This window comes from Pseudorca crassidens, chromosome 6, assembly GCF_039906515.1.
Source record: "Pseudorca crassidens isolate mPseCra1 chromosome 6, mPseCra1.hap1, whole genome shotgun sequence".
Lineage (NCBI taxonomy): Eukaryota > Metazoa > Chordata > Mammalia > Artiodactyla > Delphinidae > Pseudorca > Pseudorca crassidens.
In genome coordinates, this window is record NC_090301.1 from 93,359,690 (window position 1) to 93,375,757 (window position 16,068).

General features: G+C 40.1%; 1 protein-coding gene across 15 annotated transcripts in view; it reads right to left on the minus strand.

The window, feature by feature from the left end:
• Window positions 1-682: 682 nt before the first annotated feature.
• The window catches only part of R3HDM1 (R3H domain containing 1), a 114,633-nt gene continuing 99,247 nt past the window's right edge, over window positions 683-16,068 (minus strand). For all 15 annotated transcript variants that reach the window (XM_067742085.1, XM_067742078.1, XM_067742073.1 and 12 more), the window contains 5 exons: window positions 13,847-14,019; window positions 7,766-7,910; window positions 3,453-3,535; window positions 2,897-2,981; window positions 683-2,161 (listed from right to left, as the gene is read on the minus strand). In XM_067742085.1, the coding sequence (XP_067598186.1) occupies window positions 1,800-2,161; window positions 2,897-2,981; window positions 3,453-3,535; window positions 7,766-7,910; window positions 13,847-14,019 (848 nt within the window). In that variant the 3' untranslated portion in view covers window positions 683-1,799. The remainder of the gene's footprint in view (window positions 2,162-2,896; window positions 2,982-3,452; window positions 3,536-7,765; window positions 7,911-13,846; window positions 14,020-16,068) is intronic.

The following is a 16,068-nucleotide window of genomic DNA, read 5'->3' on the forward strand; positions in this document are numbered from 1 at the left end:
GGCCCTAATTACATGTCCTCTCCATCTCTGACTCTCTACAGTCAAAAATTAAATTCACCAGTCCTCGAAAGTGAGCGATTCTCACAGTCCTCATTCTTCTTTCTCTGTGTATGGCTCCTTAATCTGACATGGTTTAGAGGCAGCTCCCACTTCTCCCAGGAGCACAACATTCATAATTGGAATGCGCCAGCCTGTGGGGAAGTCCGGGATTCCCCGGGACGAAGTAGGGCTTTGCGAATGCTCTAGAAGGAGTGAACATCTGCACCAGAGCCTGGTTCGCACCTACTGCTCTTGAGTTGCAAAGTAAACCCCTAGCCTGGGCTGGAAGCCAGTCAGGCTGATGGCTGACTGCCCTGCCTCCGACCCCTACTCTGGGTTTCTCAGCGGGTTGACTTTGCTGGGCTAACAAATGGTGAAAGCTTTCTATAAAGTATTTGAGTTAAACGGGACAACTGGGTGCTCAAAATACCAGCTAAAAACACAAATTCTTTACCGAACCGAACATAATGTTCTATTTTCATTGTAGATGAAATGTTCTATTTGTTCCTATTTTCATGTTCTATTTTCTGACTATAAGTTTGTTCATACTCAAAATTGTCTACAATTGACTGGAATTAACTTATGAGAGAACGAAATGACATGAGTCATACCCACAAGAAACACTCCGACAGAGAAAGTGATGCTTTGTAGAATATTTGTAAAACGAGGCAGTTTACTGTCTTTCATCTTCCTTAAGTCTGAAATTGAAATCTTCAAGACAGGTTAAGTCTTCAACACTGACTCTCATTGAAAAACATGATTTTAATTTACAAAAGACAAAGTGGGTATACATTTGTAAACATTTATTCTCTTGAACTGAAAAAGGTTTGCATCAGCACACATTGTACAGCCTTGCGAATTGAAAAAAAGGTTCCTTGTTCATAAGTGCAATGAATCTTTGATGTCCAGTGATCCGCTGCAAACAATGAAAACACATTCTAAACCACTTGAAGAAGTTTCCAGCATTCATCAAATGCATTTCCTCAGGTGACAAAAAAAATCCACAAGGAAGGGAATGAAAATAAGTGGCATTTAATTATTGGAGGGAGATGTAAAAAAAAAAAAGTGGAAGTATTTTCCTGCCTAGAATGATTCCTATTCCCCTTTGAACCTAAGTGGTTTGATTAAGAGGCATTAAGAACATAATTTAATTTACCCTTAATATTCATACGACCTAAGTGAATAAGGAAAAGACCCTACGAGGGAGTTCTATATTTTCTGGAAATTGTTTCTGTGTTTAGAGATACAGGGGAAGAGTAATTTTCTATTTGTGGGCTCTCCTTAGTCACCCTCCAGCCCCCCAAAGACAGTGCATGGTTGTGACTGGGTTATTACACTCCTGCATTCTTTTTCCCCCAAATTCTATGTTGGGTCACACTGTGCTGGCTGCAAAAAAAGAAATACAGGTTGCAACTGTTTGTAATCATTCTGAAGAATAATTTGCTGTACAATAGAGCTTTGGATCTGATACAAGAATTCAGAAATATAAAACAAAATAACTATAAAAGTTAGGAGGCAGTTGAACAGCATTTCCTCAGAAAAAGCTGCTAACTCTGTATCATTCCGATGTGGATTCCTACAGTCATTTGGGGTGAACTTTGCCCCCTTGGCTGGATCACTGGCCTGTCTTCAGAAGTTGTTAACGCCACGACCACACATCCTAGGAGTCTCTATCATGTTAACAGAAGCTCCAAATACCAAGCCAGTTAAAGATGGGAGAGGACGGGGGAATCACAAAGGCCATGGGTCCAAGGTGGCTGTTACTGAGAACTTGCCCTTTCCAAAATGTGAAAGTCATAGTGCTTCTTGCTCGTTCTCAGCTTAAACTTGTTAACCGAGTTAATCTGTTTCTTCAGAGCATTCTGCGCGGCGGAGATGGAGGGGAATGTGGCTAAGACAGTGTACGTGGAGGCCAAGTCACTGGGTTTAGAGCGTTCGGGGTTGACAGTGCTGTCCCCGCTGCCACAGCAGAGGGGGTGACGACGCAGCTGGGGCTGGGACTGGGGGTCCCGGAGCCACCGGATCTTGGCGCCAATTTTAAAGAGTTCCCCAAAAAGCTTCTCAGCTTCCATGCGAGTTATTCCATCTGGTAGTTCAGTAATTTCCAAGACCTTCCCAACAACTAGAATGGAAAAGGTGAGCAATTAATAACCCCTGTTACCCACAGGTGGGCAAAAAGTACTGCAGACACAAATATGACACAGGAAACGAACATAACTTTCTGAAACCACTCAAATCCACAGAGTTATACGTGTTATGGCTGTCTTCTAAACATTTCCTACCTACTCCTCAGGCGGTCACACTGGCAGCCTCACATACAAAACGCAGCCTGTGCAGTGGCGTCTCCAAACTAGGTGTGTGATCCTGGGCACACAGGTTCCTGAACTTCGAATTCCCATTGTAAACCTGCACAGGATCTTTAAAAGAGCACCTGCCCTAACGCCCCCAAGGCTGTTGAAAAGCAAGTTAAGGTACCGACTTGAAAACACCCTGCCATAGAAAGGCAATGTATTTTTTCGTTCAGCCTGTCACCTAAAGGGTGTAAGGACTATTTCCTTTCTCAAAGAATACAGAGGCAACGCGTTTCATCCTACCTGTTCCTCTCTCACATCTCTTTTGAATCCTTTTGGTCCCTTCACCCCTCCTAAACCCACCTGTACCTCAGTACTCTCAAATTCTGAAAAGAGACGGAATCAAAAGAACACGTTCAAGAACCCTACATTATAGATGGCATAATTTTCTAAGACTTTGTGCAGGACTCTAGAAGAGGAAAACCCGTTTCTGTGGTGTGGCAGTTTTACAGACTGTCAGGCCAACAGTTTGTAGAACCACATCCGGATGCCTCTTGGGGACACACCTGCTTCTCCTGTACCAAGGTCGGTGGATGCAGCTTTTTTAGCTTGTTTCCTTCCTCGGTTTCCATGCCTGCTGCCAGACTGACCCTGAAAATCCACAAACATGAATAATAAGGTTAACGATGCCGCAAAACGTGATTGCGATTGTTCGACCGCTTAACGCATAACCATACTCACTCTGGGTTTTCTACTTCAGCCGAAAAAAAACCCAGTTCCAGGCCTTCTGAATTCTGCCTCGGCGGCAGGGGTACTTTGGCCTGTCACTATCACCAGTCACTTGCCGAACAGTCTTTGTAAGTGAGAGCGCCCAATGGCCTCCACCGCCCCCCAATATGTGGACTGCAATCAGGGACCCCTGCTCCACCAAGCGGCCCACCACCTTCTCCCTCTCTCTGCTCTCGGACAGGCCAGGGCAACACCGATACATCCACTGGCCCAGGCACACAGTTCTCCTTAGTGCGGTGCCAACTCGGGGGCCAGGGCACTCCACACTCTCAGCAACAGAAGCATGATGCTCGCCAACAAAGCCCAGGAGGTCAAGACAGCTGGCTCTCACACCTGTTGGGCTGGTATGTGTCCGTGCAGAACAGCAGGAGGGTTGTACTGCAGGGGCTGGCCAAGTAACGGGTATCTGGCATCTCCTGAAAGTTGATAAAAAATGATTTTTACGTTTTCCTCGGGTATGAAGTACTTCTCAGTTTTCTCAGCTGTCTCAGGATGAGACAGGGAAACATGTTTAGTATAATAAAATAGTGTAGGTATTGACATATTTTTTTAAAAGAATTAAAAGCCTCCACCTAGCCTTTAAAGAGCTGGGGTAAACTTCTGAAAGGACTAAGGACTAATAACAATGGTTATGAGGGAGGTTAAGTGGTACGAGCTGGGGAGACAGGTTAGCACGGAGAGAACAGCTCTGTAAACCTTAACATTCTATGCGAAATCCACCAAAGTAACTGTAATAGCTCATTACGCCCACCTGAGATGCTAAAATCCGCATTTTTCTCTGATGCTTAAAAATTAACAGAAGTTACATTTCAGGGGATGGAAAAAAACCTTGGAAAAACATGAAGCTCTCTATCTCTCCAAATTCATTATTACTTACTGTAAACATATGCATTTATACATATACATATCCTCATGCAAACATTTTTCTAGGCTTAATCAATGGGTATATTTACATTCTAGGTCTTGGGTCTGCTCTTAAGCTCTCTTTAAATGAAAGTCTGTAACAATATTTATAACGTAAACTTGCTTAGAAAGACTGGCACAGTTCCTCAGTGTTACTCATGAGCAAGCAACCCCTTCCTAAATCAACAAGTGAGGGGTAGTCAGGATGGAGATACTCCAATTATTTTCTTTCACGCATGAGTGCCTATAAGTCATCCCGTGGAAAGGGCTTCATAAATGCTGACTGCAAAAGCCTTGTCCTGGAGAGTAATGTTCTCATTTGTTATATTCTCCTTTTATTCTAACTGTAAATCCCCCAATGTAGCACATTCAGTGTCTGGAGAAGGGTTATGCGTAGCCACTAGGACAGCATCTTCAAGAAATCATACAGTGCTTCTCCTGACACTTTCCTAACAGAGAGAACCAAGGCATGAACCTCCTGCCACTCTGTGGGGCTCTTTTCTTTCTTTTTTTTTTTTTTGTGGTACGCGGGCCTCTCACTGTTGTGGCCCCTCCCGTTGCGGAGCACAGGCTCCGGACGCGCAGGCTCAGCGGCCATGGCTCACGGGCCCAGCCGCTCCGCGGCATGTGGGATCTTCCCGGACCGGGGCACGAACCCGTGTCCCCTGCATCGGCAGGCGGACTCTCAACCACTGCGCCACCAGGGAAGCCCTGTGGGGCTCTTTTCTGATGAACACTTTTGGGGTGCTTGGGCAGCTCCCTGGCAGAATACACCCAGGACATACTTGCTCCATCCCAAACAATAGTTGAAGGGAAGATATGACATGGAGGTTTAGCACTGAGATCAGAGATGCAATTTTAAGCATGAAGATGTATAAAAACAGTTGCAAAGAAGTCAGAGTTGGGTTTCCCTGGTGGCGCAGTGGTTGAGAGTCCGCCTGCCGATGCAGGGAACACGGGTTCGTGCCCCGCTCCGGGAAGATCCCACATGCCGCGGAGCGGCTGGGCCCGTGAGCCATGGCCGCTGAGCCTGTGCGTCCGGAGCCTGTGCTCCGCAACAGGAGAGGCCACAACAGTGAGAAGCCCGCATACCGCAAAAAAAAAAAAAAAAGTCAGAGTTAAGTTCAGGCCTATGGAGCAGTATTCTTTGCAAATACAGAGATGAGACTGTAGTCAGCAACAGCCATAGATCCCTCCTGGTAGGCTATTACTGCCACATACTGTTTCAATCCACACACTGTTTCAATTAATTTTTTTATAACGTGCTTTATTTTTCTAGTTTATTAAAGTTATTTGGCTTTGTAAAAAACGTGGAAATAAGAGAATTATAAAGGAGAAGTTAGAGACCACCCTGGTAATTCCATTACTTCTAACATTTTGGTGTGTATCTTTCCAGTCTTGGTTTTATGTACGTGTGCTTACACATGTATATATGTGTGCATTTTGTAATTCTCTGAAAAACCTGAGATATAATTAACGTAAAATAAAATACACATCTTTAGTGTTGGGTTTGATGAAATCTAACTATTGTAAAAGTTCATGTAACCATGACCCAGAGACAGGAGTATTTCCATCTCCTTGGAAGTTCCCTCAAGCTCCTTTTCAGTCAATTCCATATCTCATTCACACCACAATCTGAGTGCTAACATCGTAGCTTAGTTGCCTACAGTTGGATTTCATAAAATTAGAATCCTGTCTTCTTTTTGTGTCTGGTTTGCTTTTTGCTTAACACGACTTGGAGATTCATCCGTGCTGTTGCACGCCAGTGGTTTGCTTTGTTCATTTTTATTGCTGAGCTGTAAGGAATACTACAGTTTTTTTATCCAATCTCCTGATGGTGGACATTTGGGTCACTGTCCAGTAGTGGCTGTTATAAGAAAATAAGGTTGTTATAAATGTACTTGTACAAGTCTGCACAGACATGTCTTCCTTTCTCTTGGGTAAATACCTAGGAGTGGAACTGCTGCACTGTTAGGTAAGTGATTAACTTTGTAAGAAACTGCCACATCTTTTTCCAAAGTGGTCATATCATTTTACACTCCCACACCAATGTGTGAAAATGTTGGTTGCTCTGTATCTTCACCAACATTTGGTTTTGTTAGTCTCTTTGACTATAGCCATTCTAGTGGGGGTGAGCGGTATTTCACTGAGATTTTAATGTTCCTTTCCCTAATGAATGATGCTGAGCACCTTTTCAAGGGCTTATTAGACATCTGTTTATCTTCTTTTTTGAAATGTCCATGTAACTTGTTCCTTTTTTTTTTAACATCTTTATCGGAGTACAATTGCTTTACATTGTTGTGTTAGTTTTTGCTGTATAACAAAGTGAATCAGCTATATATATATATATATATATATATATATATATATATATCGCCATATCCCTTCCCTTTTACGTCTCCCTCCCTCCCACCCTCCCTACCCCACCCCTCTACGTGGTCACAAAGCACCGAGCTGATCTCGCTGTGCTATGCGGCTGCTTCCCACTAGCTATCTATTTTACCATTTGGTAGTGTATATAAGTCAATGCTACTCTCTCACTTCATCCCAGCTTACCCTTCCCCCTCCCCGTGTCCTCAAGTCCATTCTCTATGTCTGTGTCTTTATTCCTGTCCTGACCCTAGGTTCTTCAGAACCATTTTTTTAAGATTCCATATATATGTGTTAGCATACAGTATTTGTTTTTCTCTTTCTGACTTACTTCACTCTGTATGACAGACTCTAGGTCCATCCACCTTATTACAAATAACTCAATTTCGTTTCTTTTCATGGCTGAGTAAATATTCCATTGTATACATGTGCCACATCTTCTTTATCCATTCATCTGTCAATGGACACTTACGTTGCTTCCATGTCCTGGCCATTGTAAATAACTTGTTCTTTAAAAATCACTCACTGTACTATGACTACTTCCCCTCCTAATGATTCTTTAAGACATTATTTTTAGATTACTGTATAGAATTACTTATATGGAGATATATACATCCATAATCTAATTAATCTCCTTACTAATGGACATTTAGATTGTTTTTGAACTTTTCTGGCATAGAATAAACTCTTCTGTGCATAAACCATTGTGTGCATTATCCTTAGGATAAATTCCAGAAAATAAAATTAATGGTTTCCATGTTATTTTATAATCATCTGCTTGAGTTTCTGCTCCTCCAACTAGACTGAGGGCTGATGACGATGAGGTCTTGGCCTTATTCATCTTTGTACATCTGGGGCACAGTAAGTCCTCAATTTGTTGAATAAATTTTTGAATAAACTCTTGATATTATTAGTCTAATATAGAAATTAGAAATACAAAACAGATACCACATAGCCTATTACTACTACAGAGGAATGGAGCTGAAGAATAAGTCAGTCATTTTAATTCATCATGCAATTATTATAAGGAATTAATAAATTAGGAATTAATTAATTACTTTTTTGCGGGGGGGCCAGGCTGTGCGGCATGCTGGATCTTATTTCCCTGACCAGGGATTGAACCCGTGCCCCATGCAGTGGAAGCGTGGCGTCTTAACCACTGGACTGCCAGGGAAGTCCCAGTAATTGATTATTAATTGTGATGAAACCTTAAGGTTAGGAGAGTGAATGGTAATAAATAAAGATGCCTGAGTGAGGTGAAAATGCAGTCCTGTGGAATAATGAAAGGTAGTGGTACCAAGTAAATCACAAAGTGACTGGGAATGGATGTCCTAAAATTCTCTGAGGCTGTGACTAGCTTTGTGCACACTTACCTTGCCCAGGGACAAAGGGTCTAGAAAACTGGGGTATGATGGAAAGTGGCGGTCCAGAGGGACGGACAGTTTTCAGGGTAGACAGCTGAGCTGGTGCTGGCGACTGAGCTGGTGAAATAATGGGACTACTGAGTTGAGGACTGTGCTGCAATTATATCAAGAAAAAAGGTCAGCATTTTAGGCTTTTTGCAAATTTCCTTTTGGACAGAAATTTTTACTCTTTCTGATTACAGATATGTACTTGTTACACCACTGCAATAGCTACTTTGTTATTAAAAAAGTTAAAACAGTATAGAAATTTATAATTTCCAATTCCCAAGGATAAACACTGGTAAACTGTTTCCATGCACATGCATCCATACATCTGTTTTACAAAAATGGAAACAGACTATACATCCTATTTCTGAATCTTGCTTTTGTACCTTTACAATAATATTGTAGATACTTTTCCATCAGAGAATATACACATCTACTTCATTCTTTTTTTCATATTAACTGTTTATTTTCAACTTCATCCTTAAAACAGTTGCAAAAATAGTCCAAAAAATTTCAGATTTCCCAAATGTCAGTATTTTATTATATTTGCTCTCTCTATATATAGTTACTTCTTTTCTGAACTATTAGAGAATAAGTTGCTCACGATACCACTCTATTTCCAACATAATTAGTGTCTATTTCCTAAAAACAAGGACATTTTCTTAAATAACCACAGTGAATTATCAAAATCAGGTGACTAACAACATAATATCACATAATTTATATAATTTATTCAAATTTTGCCAACTGTCCCACTAAGGTACTTTATAGCAGAAGAAAAAAAGAAAGAAAAACTTCCTCCTTCTAGTACAGAATCCACTGTAGAATCAACTGCTGCATTTAATTGTCTTGTCTCTTTAACCTTCTTCACCTAGAAAAGTCTGTCTTTCTTCTCTCTCATGATTTTGACATTTTGAAGATCAGTTTCTGAAGGTCACTCTGAAGACCAGTTATTTTGTAGAATGGCTCTCAACTTGGGTTTGCCTACTGTTTCCTCATCAAAAAGCTTATGATATACATTTGGGGAAGGGAATTCCAGAGAAGTGATGTTGTGTCCTTCTCAATGCATCCTGTGAGAAGGTACATGCCATCCATTTGTCACCACAGTACTGGTGATGTTTCTTTTGACTGCTTGGTTAAGGTGGTGTCTGCCAGGTTTCTCCATTGTCAAGTTACTATTATTTCCTTTCTAGTTATAAATGTCTCGTGGGGAGATCATAATATCTCTGAACAGAGACAATTTTACTTCTTCATTTCCAACTGGGACACATTTTATTTCTTTTTCTTATCTAATTGCATTGCCTAGAACCTCCAGTACAATCTTGGTTGGTGAAGATACTTCGTATGATATTTACCTTTTAAAATCTGTTAAGGCTTGGGGACTTCCCTGGTGGCGCAGTGGTTAAGAATCTGCCTGCCAATGCGGGGGACATGGGTTCCAGCCCTGGTCCAGGAAGATCCTACATGCTGCGAAGCAACTAAGCCTGTGCACCACAACTACGGAGCCTGTGCTCTAAAGCCCGTGAGCCATAGCTACTGATTCCGTGTGCCACAACTACTGAAGCCCGCATGCCAAGAGCCCATGCTCCACAACAAGAGAAGCCAGAGCAGTGAGAAGCCTGCGTACTGCAATGAAGAGGAGCCACTGCTCGCTGCAACCAGAGAAAGCCTGCACACAGCAACAAAGACCCAATGCAGCCGTAAATAAATAAATTAAAATAAATAAATAAAATCTGTTAAGGCTTTACATGTGGCCTAACAATAAAGTCTATCGAAGAAGATGTGCAGTGTGCACCTAAGAGGAATGTATATGCTGTTGTTGTCAGGTAGTCTGTGTATGTTTGTTAGATCTAGTTGGTTCACTGTGTTTAAGCTAATTTTTTACTTATCTTCTGTCTGGTTGTTCCATCCATTATTGAGAGTAGGGTATTATGTCTCCAACTATTAATGTAGAACTGCCTATTTCTCCCTTCAATTGTGTCAGTTTTTGCTTCATATATTTTGATGGTCTGTAATTAGGTGTGTAAGAGTTTAGAATTGTTGTATCTTCTTGCTGTATTGAACCTTTTATTAATATATAATATTCTTTGTATCTTGTAAAGTTTTTGGATCTGATATTAGCATAACCACCTCTGCTCTCTTGTGGTTATGATTTGCATGAAGTATCTTTTTTCATCCTTTCACTTTCAATCTATTTGTGTCTTTGGATCTAAAGTGAATCTCTTGTAGACAGCATATAGTTAGATCATGTGTTTTTATCCATTCAACCAATCTGTCTTTTGAATGAAGATTTTAATCCATTTCCATTTAAAGCGATTACCAATCAAGGGGGATTTAATTTTATCATTTTGCTATTTGTTTTCTGTATGTCTTATTGCTTTTTGTCCCTCATTTCCTGCACTATTGTCTTCTTTTGTGTTTGCTTGATTTTTTTGTACTGAAATGTTAAAATTCCTTTCTCATTTCCTTTTGTATACATCCCATAGCTTTTTTCCTTCGTGGTTACCTTGGGGATTACACCTAACATCCAAAAGTTAAATATAATGCTCAAATTTGAATTTATACTAGCTTAACTTCAATAACATACAAAAACTGTGCTCCTCTGTCTCTACCCCGTTTGGTTGCTGATGTCACAAAATTACATTTTTATACTCTATGTGCCCCCCAAAAAACTTATAATTCATTCTTTTTTTTGGCCGCACTGCATGGCAGGCAGGATCTTAGTTCTCTGACCAGGGATCGAACCTGTGCCCCTTGCAGTGGAGGCGCAGAGTCTTAACCACTGGACTGCCAGCGAAGTCCCAAACTTATAATTCTTTTAAGTGCATTAGTCTCTTAAATTATGTAGAAAACAAAATGGGGAGTTAGAAATCAAAGTTATAATAACACTGTCTTTGAGATAATAATTGTTTAAAAAATATTAATCTCTTAATTCATGTAGAAAGCAAAAAGTGGAATTATAAACCATTGGAACAATATTACTAGCTTTTATAATTGCCCATGTACTTAACTGAGAGCTTTTTCCCCCATATGGCTTCATGTTACTGTTTAGCATATTTTCATTTCACTCTGCGGGACTCTTTTGAGAACTTCTGGCAGGGCAGGTCTCAAATTTTGTTATCTAGGAATTCTTAATTTCTCCCTCACTTTTGAAGGGCAGTTTTTTTAAAAAAAAAATAAATTTATTTATTTATTTATTTTTGGCTGCATTGGGTCTTCATTGCTGCACATGGGCTTTCTCTAATGCCAGTGAGTGGGGGCTACTCTTTGTTGTGGTGCGCAGGGTGCGCGGGCTTCAGTAGCTGTGGCTTGCAGGCTCAGTAGTTGTGGCTCGCGGGCTCTAGAGCAGAGGCTCAGCAGTTGTGGTGCATGGGATTAGTTGCTCTGCGGCAGGTGGGATCTTCCCCGACCAGGGATTGAACACGGGTCTTCTGCATTGGCAGGCGGATTCTTAACCACTGCGCCACCGGGGAAGGCCCTGAAGGACAGTTTTGCTAGATATAGGATTCTTGGTTGACGGTTTTTCTTCTTGTAGCACTTTGAATATATCGGCCTGTTGCCTCCAGTCTCCAAAGTTTCTGATGAGAGATCTGCTGATAATCTTTTTGACAATCCCTTATATGTGATGAGTTGTTTCTTTCTTGCTGCTTTTAATATTCTTTGTCTTTCTAAAAATTGATTACAGTATGTCTCAGTGTGCATCTCTGAGTTCACCTTACTTGGAGTTTGTTGAGCTGCTTGATGTTTACATTCATGTCTTTTATCAAATTTGAGTTTTCAGTCATTATTTCTTCAAATATTCTCTCTGTCCCCTTCTCTCTTCTCCTTCTGAGATACCCACAGTGTTTATGTTGGTCCACTTGATGGTGTTCCATAGGTTCCTTAGGCTCTGTTCACTTTTCTTCATTCTTTTTTGTCTGTTCCTCAGACTCGAATCATTTACATTGTCCTATCTTCAAGTTCTCTGATTCCTTCTTTTGCCTGCTCAAATTTACCAATGAATTCCTTTAGTGTATTTTTTCATTTTAGTCATTCTATTTTTAGCTCTAGAATTTTTCCTAAATGGCACAGAAATTTATTTAATAATTTACCCACTACTGAATATCAGACTAGTTTCAGATTTTCAGTGTTACAACAGAGAAGAAAGAAATATCCTTGCAAACATATTCTTGCATGTTTGTTCCACAATTTTTACTAGACCAAGTTCTAGAAGTGAATTTGTGAATCAGAGGCCTTCCACATTTTGAAAAACGTCACTAAACTGCACTCCAAAAAGAGTTGTATCAATCAATTTACCAAGAGTCTCAAGAGAGTTTACAACTGGATATATTTGCCAACACTGCAAATTAATAGTCTTCCTAAATATCCCAATTATACAGATAAAAAAACTATTTTTATATCTTTATCTCTTTAATGGCCACTGGCCATTTATAGTTTGTGAGCTAGCCTATAAGTGACCGTTGCCTTTTTTATTTTGATATGATTTTGTCATGTGCATTGACAAATTTTTTTAGTTTGTCTTTAAAAAAAAAATTAAAAACCTTTCAATGTTGTAGACAAACTTTCAAGTATATAAAAGTATATACTCATCATAGACAGATGAGTATAACAAACTTCCATATACTCATCCAGCTTTGATTGTGATATCCCCTGCTTTTTTTCTTACTAGACAATTTAAGGGAAATCTCAGATTATCACAGCATTTCACTTGTGAATATTTCAGTATATAAATATTTCTATCTAACAGATAAGAACTATTACAAAAAACCCCACCTTTATCATACTAACAAAATTAACATATTTAACTGTCCACTTTTTGCCCCAAAATGTCTTTTGGCTGTTCAGTATCCAAGGAAGATCGCCATATATTGCATCTGATTGTTATAACTCTTAAGTCTCTTTTATTTTTTTATTTTTATTTTTTTTTTTGCCGTACGCGGGCCTCTCACTGTTGTGGCCTCTCCCGTTGCAGAGCACAGGCTCCGGACGCGCAGGCTCAGCGGCCATGGCTCACGGGCCCAGCCACTCTGCGGCATGTGGGATCTTCCCGGACCGGGGCATGAACCCGTGTCCCCTGCATCGGCAAGCGGACTCTCAACCACTGCGCCACCAGGGAAGCCCTTAAGTCTCTTTTAATCTACAACAGACTCATCCTTCATTTAAAAATGCCATTTATTTGTTAAAGAAATAGGCCAATTTATCCAATAAAATATTCCACTGTACATATAAATTGCTTTATATTTTCTTCCTTTATTTTCTGTAAATTAACAGCTAGACTTAGAGAGGCTTGATTAGACTCAGGTTCAATATATATGTATTTTTTTGGCTGCACTGCACGGCTTATGGGATCTTAGTTCCCCGACCAGGGATCAAACCCATGCCCCCAGCAATGGAAGCTCAGAGTCCTAATCACTAGACTGCCAGAAAATTCCCAGGTTCAATATTTTTGACAAGAGTATATCATAGGTGATGCTTCTAAACCACATTAGGAAGCAAATAATGTTTGGTTGGCCCAATTTAATTGATGCTACAATTGAACAGTTGCTTCAAGTGCTGTCTGCCTAATCTACCCATTTTAAAGTTCCCCATAAATCGTTTCCTAATGTTTCTGGCATTTGCTGATGATGTTTCCCTGTTCATTACTTTAACAGGATTCCAAAATAGTGATTTTTAAATTCTATCATTGTTTTTAAATTTATTAGTTGTATTCCTTCTATGATGAAGAGCATTCCCTCATCAACTTTCTGGCTACAGTAAAATACAGTTCAGACGGGAAAGGTAGGATAACAGCTTAATTCATTTTCTTTACCAAATTTCAGATCTAGTTTATCTTCTGAATTTTTAAATTAAAAAAATTTAAATTATGCAAACGTTGGGAAACATATTTAAATATTGAAATAAATTGTCTGGATATAGAGAATGTTCAAACTTCTTTACTAATCTGTTTGAGAAGATTTCAAATTCGGCATCAAGCCTTATAGGTTGGTCAACCTTATGTAACTAAATATTGAAAGTTTTAAAATTATAATAAAAGAAGCATCTTACCTGAACAATATTGTCTATACTGCTAAATTCCACACACTTCTGTCCTCTCTGGTGATCACAGTAGTATTTGTTTTGCTTCCACAGTGGGGGTGAATGGGCACGAGACTGTGGATTGTTTGGTACACTGAGCTGCATCATCACCATTCCGCCACCAGCTGGTGGAGGTGGCACAGCTGAAAATCAGAATCAGGACACTGCAATTAGCAAACTTTAGCAAATAGCTGGTACCTTTAAACACCAAGATAATGGCAATAATTTTACATCTCTGAAAAAAATTTTACTGCTATTTATGCAAGCCAGATTTAAACTCTAATGCTTATACTACAAGTGCTGTGTTTAAAAAGACATTGAAATTGACTCTGTAGACCTAAACATCTCACTTAACCTCAAAATAGTAAGTCAGGAAAGTCCAATTATCTACAACAAGACCTAGTATAGAGTAGGACAATTGCGATATGATCTACAAAAGTGCTTAATTTTTAAAATAAATTCATTTTCAAACGAGCATTATTCTAAATACATAAAGGAACACTCTGGGAAAAATTAGTATCCTATAGAAATTTTGACATACAGAGAAAAGTCGTCTTTTGAGTGAATTGGTCTCATGCGGTGGGAAAAAGTTTGGGATACAGGAATCAGAAAGCACAATTTCAGTGCCCTGAAATGTCCTATAACTCTGGGGAAATTATTTTTCCTCTTTTATTGTATTTTCTCATCTGAAAAAGGCTAGGAAGACCTCCTTGGCTGACTTTAAAGAGTTATAATAATCATATGCATGTACAAACACTGCTAGCTGTACAGTACCTGTGGACTACAATATCTACGTTCTTATCTGATTTATTCCTGCCATGGCACTGGTACTGCAGCACTACTAGTATTCGGAATGTAACTCTGCTACTCACCACTTCAGTGTAAGGTAACATGCCCTGTGCCCCACCTCCCGGGCCACTGTTTGCATTGCAGTAATCATAATGGTAGTTTCCAATTCCCCAGAAATAGCACCACACTGACCTGGCTAGGCACACCACAGAAGGGCTGACTGCTTTGGAACATCTCAAGGTTCTCACTGGCCACAGCAGCCCATGCTGATGCAGCCACTATTAGTCATGTATTTGATAATCATTTATTGTTTCTCTGCTTCTTTGAGATTACATATGTCAACAGATCATTACAATAAAATATGATAAAGGATTGTTTAAGACACTATGGAAGCAGAGAAAATGAAGCAACAAACTCTGTTTTAAGGACTGAGGAAGACTTTGCAGAAGAGGTGATTTCTGAGTCAGACTTCAAGGATAAGCAGGATTTTGGCAAACTGGATGGCGGACAGGCATTCCAGGTGGAGGGAAGAACAGGTACACAAGTATCTTTGGCATGAAAGAGCATAGTATATTCTACAAATAGAGTTCTGTATGACTTGAGCACATACGTATAAATAGAAGGCTTAATTGCTAGGGAGTGTACATGGAGAATCTATGCAAATTTTTAATTCAGAGGAATGACATGAAGAGACATCTGTTTCAGGACAGTGATTCTTGCACTGTGTATATATGTGTGCATGTGTTGTGGAGGAGGAAAGCTGGACATGGGGCAACATGAAATAAGCAAAACACATAAGAAATTACTGTGAAGACATGAAAAGAACTGACCAAAAGTAGAGGCAGTGAGGAAGGAAAGACGGTACCAGCTTTGAGGAAATGGTGAAGCCTGAGTGTGAAAGGGGAGAATGGAAGAGAGTTATAATTTTGCCATTTGTATTGGACCCTAGATAGAAGGTGAGGAAAGGGAGGCAGGAAGAGGGAGAAATATTAAATCTAGTGCCCCGGACACATCCCTGAGTAGGAATGTCCAGCAGGCAGTTGGCTATGTGGTCTTGTCTTGGCAGAAATAAAATTTGGGAGACACTGGCAAAAAGCCGTTGTTGAAACCGAGGAAGTGGCTGGACTTCCGAGGAAGAAGCTGAAGAGTAATGAGAGAAGGTATCCCAGAGAACATCACTACTTATGAGGCAGGCAGGAAGGAGAGCCTGAGGAGGAGAATCGGAGAGCAGCGGCAGTGGTAGCAGGGGAAAAGGAAGAAGTGGGCGGAACCTGTTAGCTCTGATTTCTCATGGCACCCTGCATACTCTGGGTACATCTCAGCACCTAACAAGTTGAAAACCTTTATCTAGAAATGTCCAAGGAACTTATTTCTCAAATGGACAAACCATTGCCTTCTTTTTT